This window comes from Mandrillus leucophaeus, unplaced genomic scaffold (assembly GCF_000951045.1).
Source record: "Mandrillus leucophaeus isolate KB7577 unplaced genomic scaffold, Mleu.le_1.0 Scaffold771, whole genome shotgun sequence".
NCBI lineage: Eukaryota > Metazoa > Chordata > Mammalia > Primates > Cercopithecidae > Mandrillus > Mandrillus leucophaeus.
This window is the reverse complement of record NW_012108375.1, coordinates 178,084-197,264: the sequence shown is the minus strand read 5'-3', so window position 1 is coordinate 197,264 and position 19,181 is coordinate 178,084. Positions and strand designations below refer to the sequence as shown.

General features: G+C 37.5%; 2 protein-coding genes across 6 annotated transcripts in view; both read left to right on the top strand.

Annotated features, from left to right (window-relative positions):
• The window catches only part of ERBB2IP (erbb2 interacting protein), a 149,987-nt gene that overhangs the window by 15,640 nt on the left and 115,166 nt on the right, over positions 1-19,181 (top strand). The gene's annotated exons all lie outside the window — the stretch shown is intronic.
• LSM8 (LSM8 homolog, U6 small nuclear RNA associated (S. cerevisiae)) lies at positions 11,342-12,482 on the top strand. Its single transcript, XM_011966738.1, is given in 2 exon segments — positions 11,342-11,535; positions 11,537-12,482. Coding segments are annotated over 2 exon segments (291 nt in total). The 5' UTR covers positions 11,342-11,373; the 3' UTR covers positions 11,666-12,482.

Genomic DNA, 19,181 nt, shown 5'->3' with positions numbered 1-19,181 from the left:
CCATGATCACGCCATTCCACTCCAGCCTGGGCAACAAGAGTGAAGCTCCGTCTCAAAAAAAAAAAACTTAAATAATTTCTAAAGTGCGCATTGTTTATGTAAGAGCTATTGAGTAATGAATGGGCAGTGTTGTTGAAAACGATTTTACAGCACATATTCTATAGCTGTCAAGGTCTTTTTTGTGAGTTTTTTTTTTTTTTTTTAAAGACAGGATGTTGCTCTGTGTCCAAGGCTGGAATGCAGTGGGTTGATCACTGCAGCCTGGGTATCCCAGGCTCAAGCAATCTTCCTGCCTCAGCCTCCCGAGTAGCTGGGACTACAAGTGCGGGCTACAATGACTGGCTAATTTTTTTTTTTTAAGCGGAGACAAGGTCTCACTATGTTGCCCAGGCAGGTCTCGAACTCCTGAGTTCAAATGATTCTCCTGCCTCAGCGTCCCAAAGTGCTGGACTTTAAAGGTGTGAGCAACTGCGTCCAGCTGATTTTTTTTCTATTTAAATAAAAAGAGAAGGGTAAAATATACAAAACACTCAGAGAAGATAAATTATATGTGAAGATAGGCTAATGAAGTTTATAAGGGTAGATTTTTTTGTTTCTAACTTGACCTAAAGATAACATAGACATAGCCATTTATGGAAACAGTATTGCTTACCCCTCTAAACATCATCATTCTAATTTTGATTTTTGCTACCTGAGTAACAGACAATTTCAGGACTTTACTTCCTACTGAGAGGATGACATACTGGAATTCTGTTTTCGCTTTTTTTTTTTTTTTTTGAGACGGAGTCTTGTTCTGTCACTTAGGCTGGAGTTCACTGGCCCCATTTCAGCTCACTGCGACCTCCACCTCCCAGGTTCAAGCAATTCTCCTGCCTCAGCCTCTCAAGTAGCTGTGATTAGAGGCATTTTCCACCATGCCAGGTTAATTTTTGTATTTTTGGTAGACATGGGGTTTCACCATGTTGGCGAGGCTGGTCTCCAACTCCTGACCTCAGGTGATCCATCTGCCTTGACCTCCCAGAGCTCTAGGATTACAGGTGTGAGCCACCGTGCCTGGCCATGTTTTGCTTCTTGATGCAAAATCAGTTGAGGAAATGGTATGTTTAGTATCATATTAAGAAAGTTGAGAAATAATTTATGTTTATGTAGAAGTCCCTTTCTTCTCCACAAGGGCTACTTGCTATTATTATGAAGTTTATAGTTTATTCAGGAGTCAGCTATAGATCTACTCCTGGCACTTAATGCAAGTGCTTTGAAGACCCCTGAAACACCAAAGAATATGAGGAGATTTTCAGGCTTTCTAATAGTTACCAGTCACATCTGTGCTGTAAAAAAAATACTGAGTCTCAGTCCTAGTTCCAGGAAATATTTAATGTCGAGCAGAGTAGGGTCTCACTTTGTTTGACTGTACTAGCTAAAAAACAAGCAGAAAACCCCACTCTCTGGTCATTGAAGGAGGTGAAGTGTTGTTTGACACTAAATGGTTGAGTGTTGGGATATGTGTGCCGCTGTCAGACATAATTCCTCCAGCTAATGTTCAGCCATTCCTTTTTCACAATAAGTTAAATACCTGGATTAGTTGTCCTTTAGAAAAAGTTTATTTTGAAGTGATTATATATTTCTAGAAGAACTGCTAAATAGTCCGGAGGATTCTTATGTATCAACATCTTATATAGACATGGTACATTTATCAAAACTAAGAAATTAACCTTGATAAAATACTATTAATTAAGCTACAGAGTTTTATTGAATTTCATCAAGTTTTCCACAAATGTCCCCTTGCTATTTTGGGATCCAGTGTAAGAGACCATGTTGTATTTAGTTTTATGTTTTTTATTTTTTTAATTTTCGTTTTTGTGGAGACAGGGTTTTGCTATCTTGCTCAGGCTGGTCTCAAACTCCTGGCCTCAAATGATCCTCCTGCCTAGGTCTCCCAAGGTGTTGGGATTACAGGCATGAGCCACTAAAATATGCAGGAACTTAAAATGTCTGCCCAGCCCAGTTTTCAGGTGTTTCCCCCCTCCCCTGAGATGGAGTTTTGTTCTGTCACCCAGGCTGGAGTGCAGTGGCGCGATCTCAGCTCACTGCACCCTCTACCTTCCAGATTCAAGCTATTCTCCTGCCTCAGCCTCTCGAGTAGCTGGGACTACAGGCGTTTGCCACCACGCCCGGCTAATTTTTTGCATGTTTAGTAGAGACAGGGTTTCACCGTGTTAGCCAGGATGGTCTTGATCTCCTGACCTCGTGATCTGCCCGCCTTGGCCTCCCAAAGTGCTGGGATTACAGGCGTGAGCCACCACGCCCGGCCTCAGGTCTTCAGTTTCCTCCAATCTGACAATTTCTTAGTGTTTCCTTGTTTTTCATGACTTTGATTTTTGAAGAGTACTGGTTGGATATTTTGTAGAATGTTCCTAAGTTTGGGTTTTTCTGATTTTTTCTTGATTATACTAGATTGTGGATTTTTAGGAAGACTATCACACAAGGGAAGTGCTCTTCTTACCATATCAAGAAGAGTATATGATATTAACATTATTTATTACTGGTGATTTGAACTTTGGTCACTTGGGTAAGGTGGTGTCTGCCAGGTTTCTCCACTGTTACTATTTTTACCTTTCCGTAATGTATCTGTTAGAAGCCCAGCTCACCTTTAGGGTGAGGGGAACTAAACTCTGCCTTCCTGAGAAAGAAGTACCAAATAATTTGCAGGCATGTTTAAACCACCACATAGATATTTTCGGGGAGATATTTTAATACTATTTCTCCCTAAAGGTTTGACTAGTAATTTTAGCATTCATATGTAATTTTTTTTCCTGTAGGATCAGTTGTCTTTTAAGGAGTATGTCATTGACATATGAAAGAGAATATGGCATAGTAAGAGGGCTTATATCTAGTTCATGTAAAAACTTAAGCCATTAAAGAATAGTAAAAAGGGGCAATGAAATACAGTCACTTTACACTTTTGAAATTCATTTGATCCATAAGATGGTTCTGGATCCCGATTCTTGCTGTGCTGTTACATTAGAAGGTAGATTTTGTGAAGGTACTGATTACCAATCAAGTGTGTGCTTGACTGTAGCTGGATTTTATATAGAGACTAAATGCTGGTGACATGCCAGTGGAAGCCCTCAGTTTAACCCCATTAGTGAATTTTTCAAGTGAACATAAAATTGGTATGATGAGGGATATGCTAATTCTAAAGACTGCTGGCCTCTTAAGTATTTTTCACATCTTTTTCCCTCTCCGGCAGTTTACCTTATTTAGTTATTTAGACTAGTTAGACTATTGCGTATCTCTCTCTTGCATTAGAAATAAGTTTCATGAGGGTAGGAATTTTAGCTTTGTTCTCTACCTCACAACCTTGAGCAGTATCTGGCACATAATAAGTGCTCAATAAGTATTTGTTATGTGAATGAAAAAATAATATTAAGGTAAAGAATTTCAGTTGAATGATAAATCTGGCGTGAGGCCTTGATACGTTCAGTTAAATAACTTCTGTAATTTTGAAGTTAGAAATATTGTGTATTTTTAGGTCCTCTGCAGAGACCCTTGCAATGAGTGGTAATTCAGTAGGCTTAGTCACCATAACTATTTTAATTTTCCCTAAACTTTTATAACTTTTGTAAACTTTTGACCTCAATTAAATGAAAAACAAAAAATCAAGGAATACCACCTCAATGTTGAATTTTCAAAATAATGGTACTTAAATATCTCCATTCATAAAGCTATGTATAAAATCCTTGTTTTTAGACTGTGTACAATTATAACAGCACAAGTTAATTATATATAAACTATAACATTTAAATTTTCATTTATACCAAATTCATATAAAAAGTGATGTTTTGCTGAAATTTAATTGGAGGTTGTATCAAGACTGATTCATTTGTGTTTGACACATGTATGCTGTTAAGTGCCTTATGATGTTAATTTTCCTGTCTTTCTCTTGGAACTGTCGCAAGTTTTGGACTACATGTCATCATGGATTTACCTTTGCAAGTTTGAATCTGCATTTATAGATTTTCTACTTGTGTGATTTTCCCAATAGGATGTAAATACATTTCAGACATTAGGACTCATGTTCTGTGGGATGACTCCTAGACAGATGGCCCTAAGTGTAGTTGTACAATATACCTGAAAAGTCAGAAAACACAGGATACTCTTGTTTTTATATCTGTTATATTTTCACATAAAGAATCATTAGCTTTTTTTTCCCCCCCACTTCCAGACCCCTTCACTGGTGCTGAATTTGAAGCAGTATATTCTATTAATCTGGCTGGGGGGAAGCACAATAGATACACTACAGAGAGTCCACAAAGCCTGGAATAACAGGTTAAATACTGTATTGTACTTTTTATTTTTAGTTTTTAAAGAGAGGGGCTCTCACTATGTTTCCCAGGCACAAGTTCAGTGGCTATTCATAGGCATGATCATGGTGCATTGCAGCTTCAAACTCCTGGCCCTAAGTAATCTTACCACCTCAGCCTGCCAAGTAGCTGGGACTATAATGAGACCATGGGTTGGCGCCACTGCTCCTGGCTTGTGTATTTTTTTTACTTTTTTTTTTTTTCCTAGATTAACAATTGGACTTACTGCTTTAAACTTAGAGATACTTTCCCTGAAAAGGTATATGGAAATAGAAGAAAAACATAATGAGCATGTTATATGAATATGTAGCTAGCATACTTTAAAATTTTTTATGCTTCTTGACTTTACAGATACCTTGTATATTAATTTGTCTTAATTTGAAACTCATAGAACTTGTGGTTTACAGTTTAGTGAATACTATTAGCTTAAAGGATCTTATCTAAGTGCTTTATTTAGATTGAGGTGGTTCAGAGAAATAAGCCTTTCAGACATGCTTGCCCTTAGCTTTTGTGGGTCTAGGAACAAGAGTACAAATGAAGTCTCATATACTGTACATCTGATTTAAAAGTTATAAATCAATCTTAAGAAAGAACTTGCCAAAAAAAAAAAAAAAAGTTTCGTCCTCCTTCCTTCATAAGTATACCATAATAAGACCCTGGGAGGCCAGGTTAGAATTTAGTGTTTTCAAACTCTTTGGAGTTTCTCGTGTCAAACTGTGGTGGTAGAAAGTTACTGTCTGGCTTCTGGTCCACAGCCCTCTCTGCTTCTCCCTTCTTCACTGCTTGTTACCACAATTGAGTATTTGGGCAGACCTATATAGACATCCCAAGCAACATGTTCAACTCTGTTCACACCCTCTGCATACAGTTGCCTCTTGGTAGCCTTCAAGCCTAAGAATACAAGAGTCTAGTTGGTATAGTTTTCTTTCTGGAGGACTGATCTGGTGAAAGAGGCTTTGGAAGCTTGTTGAGGGCTGTCTGGGCAGATATTTTAGGTTCCTGCATACCCATAGAATGATGTAGCGTTAGGGGATGAAACATGTGCTCCAGTTAGACAAGTCCTCTTGGCGCAATAGACTCCTTGCTTCATGGGGAGGGTTGTATAGCTGGAGTAGTACCCCATAACTCAAGGAATCCAGGGCTGGAGCCACTGTTGTTTAGGTCTAAGGGATTCATGTTGCTACGTTTCTGTTTCTTGAAAACTACAATGGTCATCCAAGTCACAATACTCTACCTTGGGAAAATTCAACTGGGATTTATTATGCTTTTTAAAAAAATATAATACAAACATTGTGGGGAGATTTGATTTCGGTTATTTCCTAAGCTTTTCTTGATAGTTCTACTTTACTCAGCCACCCAAGTGAATTTTTTCTTTCCAGCTGTTTTGAAACTAGAAGCTTACTGATATTAAGACATGGATTATCTGGGAATAGTTTTTGGTTGTCAGTCCTTTGCTATAAAGCAGAGGTGGCACATTCAAAAGCCAACACGTCTCATATTGCATATAAGCTAGGAATGTTTAGGCTGTGGGGGATTGTAGAACATTAATTCGACATTCTTTTGTGCCTGTACATGAAATTAGACCCCCCCTCCTCCAGACATTATAGACCTGAATTCTTTTTTAAAATGTAAAACTTACTGATTTCAGAATGTTGGTTTCCCTACACTGTTTACTTCCCTACCAGCTACTCCTTTTAAAACTGTGGTGACCAAAGAACGCAGTAGCTGCAAGTTGGGTTTAGTTTGCTGACTGACAGTTGGGTAATAATGATGTGTGGAGGGAATCAGCTTGTCTTTGATTGAGATGATATATTAAAAGTGCGTGTAATCTACCCTCCCGCCCCCAGATTGTTCTACTCTAACCTCAGATTGTTCTCGATTATTTTCAATAAATTTTGAAAATAATCTGTGGGGGAGAGGAGAAGGAAGAAAAGCTGAGCTGCAACTCCTGTTGCAGAGGTTGTGTCGTGTGCTTGAAAAACATGTAGGAATTGGTGAAAATTAGTCATTTTAGTCTGTGCATTGACTCTTGGGAAAGTATGTTGTACAAGAGGTGAGAGTAACAGATGAGAGTACTGTACTGTATTAGAAAGTGAGGGAGCCCTTTGTTACATGTCAGACTTAATCTTGCCAGTCCAGTTTTGGTTACATATGGACCTGAGTACATCACATTTGAGGATTCAATTTAATGAAAATGATAAACATTGTAACATTTTAGTTTGATTTTTTTCATAGTCCTGTAAATACTACTTCATACTGTTTCTTTTTTGTGTTAATTTGCTTTTATGAATATATAGCACTTATCTTGATAAATATACTACAAATGTGATTATTTATTGAGGTTGGCATGTCCCACAAAAGTTTAATAATTGAATGTGAAACAGTTTTAGCAGGAATATCTTTGCTCAAAGAATGAGGTTTTTCAGAACTGAAAAAAAAATACGCATTGTGGGCCAGGTGCAGTGGCTAACGCCTGTAATCTCAGCACTTTGGGAGGCTGAGGTGGGGGGATCACTTGAGGTCAGGAGTTTGAGACCAGCCTGGGCAACATGGTGAAACCCCTTCTCTACTAAAAATACAAAAATTAGCCAGGCATGGTGGTGGGCGCCTGTAATCCCAGCTACTCAGGAGGCTGAGGCAGGAGAATCGCTTGAACTTGGGAGGCAGAGGTTGCAGTGAGCTGAAATTGCCCCTCTTGCACTATAGCTTGGGTAACAGAGCGAGATTCCATCTTATAAAAACAAAACAAAACAAAAAGTGCACCATAGATTCTTAGGACTTTTATGTTAAAAAATGTTTTAAAATGGTTCGGATTTAAAAAAAATGCCAACCAATTGTGTAGCAAATATGGGGGCCACTGAGAATATTTAGGAATTTTTGTGTCTACAAAGTATGTGCTGAATTAGCAACATTGAATTTTTTTAGCTTTTGGCATTGCTTCTCAATTGTTGTAATCTGCTTCTTGAAAAGAAAATCAACTCTGGGGGACCAGGGATGGTGGCTCATACCTGTAATCCCAGCCCTTTGGGAGGCCGAGGTGGGTGGATCACTTGAGGTCAGGAGTTCAAGATCAGCCTGGCCAACATGGTGAAACCCCATTTTTACTAAAAATAGAAAAATTAACTGGGCGCAGTGGTGGATGCCTATAATCCCAGCCACTTGGGAGGCCGAGGCAGGAGAATCACTTGAATCTGGGAGGCAGAGGTTGTGGTGAGCCAAGATTGTGCCATTGCACTCCAGCCTGGGCGACAGACTCCATCTCAAAAAAAACAAAACAAAACCGAGAAAAAAAAAAAAACATCAGAATATAGATTGATATATGTGTTTCTTTGAGAAAATTTTCTCATATCCCAGGTGATTTTGGCTATCGGACAAGAGGTAACTTCAGGTCAGTAAGTTGTTAGAATTCAGTGACAACTACAATGGTTTTCCCTTACATGACGCTTTGCCTTCTGCAATTTCAGTTACCCGCAGTCAACTACAGTCCAAAAATATTAAATGGAAAATTCCAGAAATAATTCATAAGTTTGAAATTGCATGCCGTTCTGAGTAGAGTGATGAAATCTTGTGCCATCTTGCACCATCCAGGGCAAGATGTGAATTATCCCTTTGTTTAGCATATCCATATATGATACCCGCCCATTAGTCACTTAGTAGTAGCTGTTTCAGTTATTAGAGCAACAATACATGGTATATATAGAGTTCGACACTCTCTGTGGTTTCAGGTGTATTCTGAGGGATCTGGAATGTATTCACCCCCTAACAAGGGGAGACCACTGTATAGCAAGAAGAGTTCACATTTGTCTAATGTTATGTTAGAATGTGGCTGTTGTTAGATATTAGGAGTGCCTTCTGTGGTAGAGTGTCTACTACATTATTGAATCCTGTGGTAGTTGGGGATCAGAAATGAAGGCCCTTTGGGGGGGGGGTGTGTTTGTGTGGTGGTAGTGGTGATGTTTTTTAAATGCCCATATAGCATGCATGCATGCATTCATTTACTTATCTTTTCACTGAACTGGGGTGATTAATAATCATACAGCATTTAAGATGATTTTTTTTTTTTTTTGAGATGGAGTCTCGCTCTGTCACCAAGCTGGAGTGCAGTGGTGGCGCAATCTCAGCTCACTGCAACCTTTGCCTCCCAGGCTCAAGCGATTCTCCCACCTCAGCCTGGGACTACAGACACGCGCCACCATGCCCAGCTAATTTTTGTACTTTTTTTTTTTTTTTTTTTTTTGGTACAGGTGGTGTTTTGCCATGTTGCCTAGCTGGTTTCGAATTCCTAGGCTCCAGTGATCCACCTGCCTCAGACTCCCAAAGTGTTGAGATTACAGGGGTGAGCCACTGCCCCTGGCAGGAAAAAATTTCTTAAAAAGAAATTTCAACCTTCAAAACAAAAGGTGTATAAACCTGAACACAAGTTGTGCATTTGGAAGAATCTGCTCTAGTCTGCTGATATTTTTGCACCCTGAAGCACAACATAGCTGGAGTTGAATTTCTGGTGAAGACTTTAATAATTCCACTTGGAAATGACATTGTCATATCACCAGTGATCTTCACAATACACCTAAAACGGGGATTTTGAAAAGTGCTGGGATTACAAGTGTGAGCCATCATGCCTGGCCTTCTTCAAGGTAGTAAAACCATGCTGCTCTTTGTGTATGGTAATAATATTACAAGCAGCTTAGAATGTAGTTGCTTGGATGAGTCAGACTACATTTAACCAACCATTACTAAGGTATATTTATTTAGCACCCTCTCCCATTATTTTTTGCTATTATAATTTAACCCTTTTTGTGGAACTCTGGTACATATGTCTAGTTGATTTTTTAGTACAGGTTGTCCCCAATTTTGGATGGTTCAGTTTAGGATTTTTTGACTTTATGGTGGTGTGAAGCAATACATGTTCAATGGAAATCCTACTTTGAGTACCAATACAACCATTCAGTTTTTCATTTTCAATACAGTATTCAGTAGAGTACATGATATGTTCAACACTTTCTTATAAAATAGACTTTGTGTTTAGTGATTCTGCCCAACTGCAGGTAATGTAAGTGTTCTGAGCGTGCTTGAAGTAGGCTAGAGTAAGCTATGATGTTTGGTAGGTTACGTGTATTAAATGCATTTTTTACTTAAACCTATTATAAGTTGAAATTATTTTATCGGTATGTAACTCCCATCATAAGTCAAGGAGCATCTGTACTTTCTAAGGAGAAATTTTTAAAAGTAGACATTGCGTATACACATTAACTTTATGTATACATGTTGTCAAATTGTCATCAAGGACATTTATACTATTGTATGCCTCCACTAAGAGTGTGATAATAGATGTGTCTATATAATGCTAGCTAACACGTGGTGTTACGAGTTTTTTTTTTTTTTTTTAATTGTCAATCTGATGGAAATAATGGTAATTTGATCACTTAAAAATTCATCTAATGAGGTGAGCATCTTAAATATTCTGGCTGGTTTTATTTCATTTTAGGAGTCATGTGTTTATTGCCCTTTTTTCTGTTTTTCTGTGGAGGCCATCTTTTTCTTATTGATTTAGAAGAAGTCTTAATATTTAGATTCTTTAATTTCATAACTTTTAATAACACAATTGATAGTGTCCTTTGTCATATGTTTTATGTAGTTTAATATATTTTATGATTTCTATCTTTGGTCATCTTACACACAGTGAAGTCAAGACTCATAGAATTTAATGTAAGAGCAGGAGATTTTAATTTGGGGTTGGTCTGTGGACTTGTAAGTATTCTGAGGATGGACTTCATAGTTCTCAAATACAAATGGAATACAACATTGGAATTATACATAAATTTTTATTTTTCTGGTGACAGATTCAGTCAAATTCATCTGGTTCTCAAATCATATGACTCTTATGACTCTGTGCCCCCTTTTATACAGCGTATATATTTAAATGCCCCTTTTTTCTGTTTCAAGTGAAATTCATAGGTAGTATAATCTTCCAACCCATACAAAGGATTTAAAAAGAAAATGCAACATAATTTTTTCTTGACTGGAACAGAAAACATGGGACAGACAAAAATGTTAGAATACTTTGCCATGACCACATTAGAAAACATAAAGGCTTTTTGCATTGGAGTTACCTGGAACCGTAAAAAAAAGTTGATGCCTGTTTCTTTTAAAATTAAACATACAGCTGCACCAGTTCCACTCCTAGGTATTTGCTCGAGAGAAGTGAAAACATGTCCCCAAAATGTATAGGGAGATTTATAGCAGCTTTAATAGTCCACAAATTAAAACAACTCCGCTGTTGGTCAACAGAAAGAACAGATAAACAAATTGCAGTGTGTTCATTCACTGGAATACTACTCTGCAGTCAAAAAGAATGGACTACTTTTTTCTTGATGAAATGAATATGAATGAATCTCTGAAACACTGTGTTTAGTGAAAGAAGTCAGGTACAGAAGAGTACACACTATGTGATGGATTATGTTTATATGAAGTTCAGAAATGAGGCTATAGCATTAGAAATATGAGGAGTGATTGCTTATGGAAAGTGGGGGCACTGACTGGATGTAGGGCAGGAGGGTACTTTCTGAGTAGGGGAAATGTCCTGTATCTTGATTGGGGTGTTTGTTACTCCAATAGAGTTGTAGACTTAAGACCTCTGCATTTCACTATACATAAACTTTACCTCAAAAACAAACAATGAAACAGAGCAAAAATACTGATGCCTATGTCCTGCCGTCTAGAGATTCTAATTTAATTGGTTAAGGGTGTTGGCCTGGGCATAGATAGTTCTCATGTGCAGCCAGAGTTGAGAATGATGCTTTTGTCCTTGGATGTAGGCTCATCATGAATGCAACTGCTACTCATGCAGATTGGCAACCAAATTATAATTAAGAGAGGCATTGCTGTAAGCAGTAACTCTCACGATATTTGCTGCGGCCCGCAGGCGCGAACCGCTGCCGGGTTCTGGCGCGCCCTTTCAGTTCTGCTTGTCGCCGGCACCCCTGCGTTACCCCGAACTGCCGGGCGGAGCAGCATGACCTCCGCCTTGGAGAACTACGTCAACCGAACTGTTGCCGTTATTACGTCTGGTGGGAGAATGATTATGGGAACACTGAAAGGTTTTGACCAGACCATTAATTTGATTTTGGATGAAAGCCATGAGCGAGTATTCAGCTCTTCACAAGGGGTAAAGCTAAGTGGTACTGGGATTATACATTGTAAGAGGTGACAACGTTGCAGTCATTGGAGAAATTGATGAAGAAACAGATTCTGTGCTTGATTTGGGGAATATTCAAGCAGAGCCTTTAAATTCTATAGCACACTGAGGAAAAACTACATACTTGGACACCTGTAAATCTTTGTACAGAAACTGATTATTCTGAGGATGATATATGGAATTTTTATGAATGTGTAACTGGATTTTGACTCCTTATTGATTCATTGTAATATGTAAATTAAAGTATTTCTACATTTTATTGGGGAAAGAAAAACGCTTTTTTTTTTTTGCCTGAATATAAGTTTGGTAGCTTGGTTTCTTTTTTTAATTAAATAGTGTGAAAATATAATGGTCGTTTTGAAAACTTTTAGCCAAAAGTAGTACTTTTTGATATTTTAGTATTTATGGAAACTAGTGGAAAAGAGAAATTAGTGTGCTATGTAAACCAAGCATTCAAATAACATTAGTAGTATAGGATATATGTGTTTTCTTTCCCTGATATTTAGGAAAATTACAGGAGGCTAAATCTTTCCTGGAGTTATCTGAATCACCGGTGTTTATCCGATTCCACTGGTGGTGGTTTGCTAGTGCTTCTAAAAGTTGCTCTCTAGCACTGAGAAGTGTGGATAGGTAAAAACGTGTTTGCTTGAGAAAACAAAAATGCTAACAAGGTTTTAATAGATTGGCCCAAAATTCCAACTTGAGTATTAAGAATTACTAGCAATGGTAGAATTGACAGAGATAATTGGTAAAGTCTCTTGATGCCCAATTGATTAGGTATGAAAGTAATACGAACACATTAATGTTGAATTTTACAGACAGTATATTATGTGAAAAAAATTGATTCCATGTAGTCTTCAATTTTTAATTTTTAAGAATTGTAATATTAGTGTTTATAAATGTGAGTAAATTAAGTTTATATTGAAGTAGTGCTAGCTATTATTATCAGCAATTTTCCGTGATTCATTATCCATAAACCTGATTTCAGAAGACATCAACTTAGTTTTTTAAATAATTGATAGAAACAATGTTGTAAGTAGTGTTTAGATATCCAGGCTAGTCCACAAAATTTCTGATCAACTCATGTATAGGCCAAAGTGTGTATCTTTGTGATGAGAAGAAAACAGAAAAATATTTACATCCTTGTGGAAAAAAAAAAAAGATATTGCTTATCCTTGACAAGATTTTTTCAAGTGGAGAGACAACACTTGGGAAAATTTCAGACAAGTTTAATCTTCCCTTAATTTATAGTCTATTAAACTACTGTGTAAAAAAACTCCATCCCTTTGTCTTTATATGTGTACAGTTAGGTTCTAGGCTTAGATAATTGTAAAATTTTTTTCAGCTTCAGGGCTGGAGGACATTTAAAAGTTGGTACAGGATATTAACCATCACTGGCCTTTGACAAGTCCATTCATTGTGACAATGAAAATGTTCTCATGTATTTTCAAAACGACTCTTTTGACAACTACTGACAGTCTCAATTACCTAAACCTTCCCATCCATATGTGTTTAATTTCCATTAATAGGGAAACATTTTAAACATTTGATAAAAACCTTCTTAAAACATCCCAATTTTAGGTCCACAATTCCTTCTGTGCAATTCTGAAATTCAGAAATTCCTGAAAATTGAACTTTTCTCTTTTTTTGCTGTCTTCGCTTTGCTCCCAGTTAAAAGGGCTGCTTGAAGAGGGCAGGTCGCCTTAGTTATGCACAAGCAAGTGTTCTGATACTGTAGCCTCACCCCTGGGCATGAACTTTTTTCCCTAATTCATTTGGTTGATAAAATATGACTTACACTGAACTGCGATGTGAGGCTAATATTGGTGTTTATTTATATCATTTTCCCATGAGAGTTAATATTTATAAATTATACTTCTCTGCAGCAGTATTTTCCAGATTCTCAGTTCTGAAGCACATCTACTGGCCTGAAGAGTTTGAATAAGGGACTGTAGATCTCTATTGCCAATGTAAATGTATTAGTTGTAATTATTAAGAGCAGGAGTTTTTAATTTGGGGTTGATCCATGGACTTGTAAGTTAACATTAGCTAGCAGTTAAAGTTAGTGAAAATGCTGTTTTTGAGGGGCTTGGGAGTCTAATAAAAGAGCATCCAGGCTTATTTCCATTAGGAAATTCCAACTTTATTTTATAATATTAAGTGTGACTATTGATAACTTTTTTTTTGTCAGTTCTCTTATTCTGTAGTCTACTTCTTTTGCATTTGAGGTAGAGAATGTGTGATGATGAATTTTAGGTATCTTTGGTGGGGAGGGTACTTTTTGGTTTTGAGAGTAAGTGGTCAATTTGACTGAGATGATCATGGGAGCATACAGATGAGTCACTAATGAGGTGCCTTACATAGTACTGTGTTTTTTTGGTGCTGCAGAAAGCTAGTTGTCTGACGTTTTACCAGAGAGTTGTAAAACCAAGTAAGATTTCTTATAAGTTGTATATATTTTAAGTTAATATCTGAAAGAAATGCCTGTTAGAGTAATTACTAAAGTGCTTGACTATGTCACATTTTTTAAAGCTATGTGGATGGAAGAGCAATTGTTGTTTGTAAATGTATAATGTATATTAAAGATGATATCTGAATAAAGAGAATCGAGTGAGTGTTTCTACATTTGAATGCAAAAGTTCTATAGGTCAGTGATTTCCTTCCTGACTTGTGTCCCAAAATGTATATAAAATGTGTTTGATTCAGCATTTCTTGTTTTCTTCTTAAATTGCCACTATGAAATTTTATTGGAAAATTGGAGAAATTGGCTATTGAGCTACTAGAAAAATGTCAGAATCCATCCGTAAGGCTTCATAGTTTAAAATACAGGTTTATAGATATGTGTGTATGTGTGTGTGTGTGTGTGTGTGTGTAATTTGGGTGTGGAATAACTAAAACCAAATAATAGGACTTATGCAATGTGTGAGAAGAAACAATGAATTTGTACACTGTGGTTCTGCCTAAACCTCCATAGCTTTTTACTATAATATATTGTGTTAAATGATGGTATATTTATATTTAGACATTTCATAAATGAAGGTGTTTCATATTCATGCTTTTATATTTAATACTGAGGAGTTAAGTATCTTAAATTATTTTCCCCCTTTTTTAGTAATTTTCATCAGGGCCCACAATTTTCTTCAAACATATGGTTCATCGTGAGGTTAGAAAGGTAAACAAGTAATACTCGAACTGGCAAAATTATTTTTCCATGACTGTAATATTCTCTGTGTAACTATGCACTTCTAATTAAAGCCTTTAAATTTGATATTGTTAATCAATGAACAGTTTGGTTTAGTAATACTAATTAAGAATGGTTCTAAAATTTAAAACTTTGAAAATTAGGATTGTTTAATTTAGTCTAATGCGTCTGATTTGTAATTCTCACAGTGGTTGTTCATAGCATATTATCTTTTCCAGTTAAAGGTTTTTTTGTTTTCCAGATGATCTGTCTGTCCCGAGATTAATTTTTTAAAACAACAAAATATACATTTGTCTCATTTGAGTATCAGGTCATAATTCCATTATTCATAGAAGTTTCATCATGTGATTGATTACTTTTTAAAAAATAAATTTTTGATGGAATTAGTTAAAATAACTACTTTAGAATTGCTTTTTATTGCATAGCAATAATTCTCATAGATCCATCCAAATAAAGGTGAATAAATTAGTTTTTTATTCTTTTGTTCCTTTCTAAAGTAGTTTCCTGTGTGCGTTGGTTGTTATTATTTGGAAACTATTAACTGAATAATATTAAATTGGCAACTTTGAGTAGGATACAACCAAACAAATGGAATTCTCAAGTTATCACTCTGTCAGCTATATCTAGAGTTTGCTTTTGAGCTTTAAAAGCTTTACATGACAGCCCGGCCAACACGGTGAAACCCCGTCTCTACTAAAAATACGAAAAAATTAGCTGGGCATGGTGGCAGGCACCTGTAATCCCAGCTACTCGGGAGACTGAGGCAGGAGAATCGCTTGAACCCGGGAGGTGGAGGTTGCAGTGAGCCGAGATGGTGCCATTGCACTCCAGCCTGGGTGACAAGAGGGAAACTCGATCTCCAAAACAAACAAAAAAAACTACTTTACATGAAATTCTTAGGGAAAATAAATGAGAATGTGCTGTTACTTTACCAATGCTAAGTTGTATACTTCACCACTTTACCATGTTACTTTACCACTGCTAAGTTGTATTTGGTAGTGAAATTTTAATATAGACAAATTTTATTTTTTTATAAGTGATTTGCATTTTTGGTGTGACTATTTTCTCTTTTCTTTCTTTTTTTTTTTTTTTTTGAGATGGAGTCTCGCTCTGTGGCCCAGGCTGGAGTGCAGTGGTGGGATCTCAGCTCACTGCAAGCTCTGCCTCACGGAGTATTAAATATAAAAGCCATTCTCCTGCCTCAGCCTCCTAAGTAGCTGGGACTACAGGTGCCCGCCACCACGCCTGTCTAATTTTTTGTATTTTTAGTAGAGACTTGGTTTCACCGTGTTAGCCAGGATGGTCTCAGTCTCCTGACCTTGTGATCCACCTGCCTCGGCCTCCCATAGTGTTGGGATTACAGGTGTGAGCCACTGCGCCTGGCCAGTGTGAGTATTTTCTTTCAAGTTGAAAGTCGGGTTCCATGAAACTCTAATATTAGATGGATTTCGGTGAAGGTTAATACCTCTGGTTGTTTGAGGCCTGAAATATAACTAATTAAGCAGTAGTGAACCTCTTACTACATTTGCTTCAAAGCAGCTACTTCGTAATTGAACATGTGTGTCATTAATTCTAGAAATCTGTTAAACATTGATTTTGCGTTGTATCAGAGGATGATGTAGAAGAGGAATGGCGCTGACTAGTGGTTTTAAGGCACAATATTGGAATCCCCTGGGGAGCCCATAACATGTACATGCCTTGACTATGTCCCAGGCCTTTTGGAGCAGAATCCTGCTGGTTGGAGGACACACAGTGTAGTTTGGTAAAATCTCTAATTCTGATATACTCATTTATATAAGATTACTGAAGTTCTATCCTCAAGGAATATATACTTTGTGAGAGGAAGGAAAACTATATACGTGCAACAACGTGGGTTGTGTATGATGACAGCAATAATAATGATAGCCAAGGTTTGTAGGGCACTTATCCTATGCAGAAGCATTGATTTTCAGGTACTGTAGACATTTGCACTAATATTGCCTCTCTATAGCACTTTCTCAATATAGCAGCGAGCAATCTTTTTTTTTTTTGAGATGGAGTCTCACCCTGTCACCCAGACTAGAGTGTAGTGGTACAGTCTCCACTGACTGCAACCTCTGCCTTCCAGGTTCAAGCAATTCTGCCTCAGCTTCCCAAGTAGCTGGGACTACAGGCGCAGGCCACCACGCCCAGCTAATATATGTGTGTGTGTGTGTGTGTGTGTATATATATATAGTTTTTTTTTTTTTTAGTAGAGATGGGGTTTCACTATGTTGGCCAGTCTGGTTTTGAACTCTTGACCTTGAGTGATCCTTCCGCCTTGGCCTCCCAAAATGCTGGGATTACAGGCGTGAGCCCCTGTGCCTGGCCAGAACAATCTTTTAAAAACTTAAATTAGATATTACTCTTCTTGTTTAAAACCCTCTAATGAATTCTCATTGTGATTACAATAAAATGTAAACTGCTTATTATGATTTATAAGGTGGGTACTTGGTCTGGTTGGGTTCTGTGATATCATCTTACATGATTCTTTCTGTGTTCATTATGCTGTGGTCACGCTGGTGTTTGTTCCCACGTCCAGGCATTTATACCTTCTCCTTTGGTTGGATTGCTTTTCTCCCGATCTGTGACAGGCTGTTCTTACCAGATTTGTTTTTTTTTTTTTTTTTTTGAGATGGAGTCTCAGTCTTTTGCCCAAGCTGGAGTACAGTGGGCAATCTTGGCTCACTGCACCCTTTGCCTCCTGGGTTCAAGCGATTCTCCTGCCTCAGCCTCTCAAGTAGCTGGGACTACAGGCATGTGCCACCATTCCTGGCTAAGTTTTGTGCTTTTAGTAGAGGTGGGTTTCATCATGTTGGCCAGGCTAGTCTTGAACTTCTAAGTTCAAGTGATTTGCCCATCTCAGCCTCCTGAAGTGCTGGGATTACAGGTGTGAACCACTGCACCTGGCCCAGTTCTTATCAGATTTAACCTTCAGTGAGATTTCTCTTGTTCACTCTGTCTGAAATTGTTCTTCCTCTGATTCCTCTCCCCTTAATATGTTTTTAGTTCATGGCACTTAACACAGTCTGAATTGTTCTTATCATTTACTATTGTTTTTTCCTTCTTGGAATGTAAGCTCATTAAGCCCATATATCTTGTATATATTCATGCTTGTATCCTCTTGATAAATCCATGGGATCAAATAGTGTCCCTTGAAGCATCATCACATACAAATAAAATGACGATGCAGTTAACCTCTACTATAACAAAGTATGTTAGGCTTTTTCTGTATATGTTCTCATGTGAAATTACGTTCGAGTTGAACATTTTCTGTAAAATTGTTTAATATATAGTCATGTGCCACATAATGACATTTTGGTCAGTAATAGACTATATAAACAATATTGGTTTCATAACATTATAGTGGAGCTGAAAAATATTCCTTAGTGATATAGCTGGTATATACTTATTTTATAGTATATTACATGACTCATGGGTTTGTGTTGATGTTTGTGTAAACAAACTTTCTGCACTGCCAGTTGTATAAAAGTATAGTACAGTTATGTGCAGTACACAGTACTTCACAATGACAGTAAACAGCTGTTACTGGTTTATGTATTTACTGTATGATACCTTTTATTATCTTAGAGTGTGCTCCTCCATATGAAAAGGTAGGCCGGCCATGGTAGCTCACGCCTATAATCCTAGCACTTTGGGAGGCCGAGGCTGGCGGATCACCTGAGGTCGGGAGATCGAGACCAGCCTGACCAACATGGAGAAACACCATCTCTACTAAAAATACTAAATTAACTGGACATGGTGGCGCATGCCTGTAATCCGAGCTATTCGGGAGACTAAGGCAGGAGAATCACTTGAACCCGGGAAGCAGAGGCTGCGGTGAGCCAAGATCGCACCATTGCACTCTAGCCTGGGCAGCAAGAGTGAAACTCTATGTCAAAAAAAAAAGAAAAAGGTACCTATAAATCATCCCATGACAGGTCCTTCAGGAAGTATTCCAGAAGAAGGCATTGTTATCATAGGAGATGACAGTTCCAGTTGTGTTGTTGTCCCTGAAGACCTTCCAGTGGGACAAGATATGGAGGTGGAAGATGGATAGTAATGATCCTGACCCTGGGTAGGCCTAGGCTAATGTGTGTGTTTGTGTTTTCGTTTTTAACAAGAAAGTTTAAAAAGTTAAAAAAATTTTTTTTTTAATAGAAAGAAAAAAACTTGTAAGGATATAGGAGCTGGGTGTGGTAGTGTGTGCCTGGTAGTCCCAACTACTTAGGAGGCTTGAGCCCAGGAGTTTGAGTCCAGCCTGGATAACATAGTGAGATTCCATCTCTTAAGAAAAAGAAAAAATATTCTGGTTAGCTGTACAGTGTGTTTGTGTTTTACACTGTGTTATTACAAAAGTTAAGATTTTTTTAAAAAGAAAAAGTTTATAAAGTTATAATCTAAG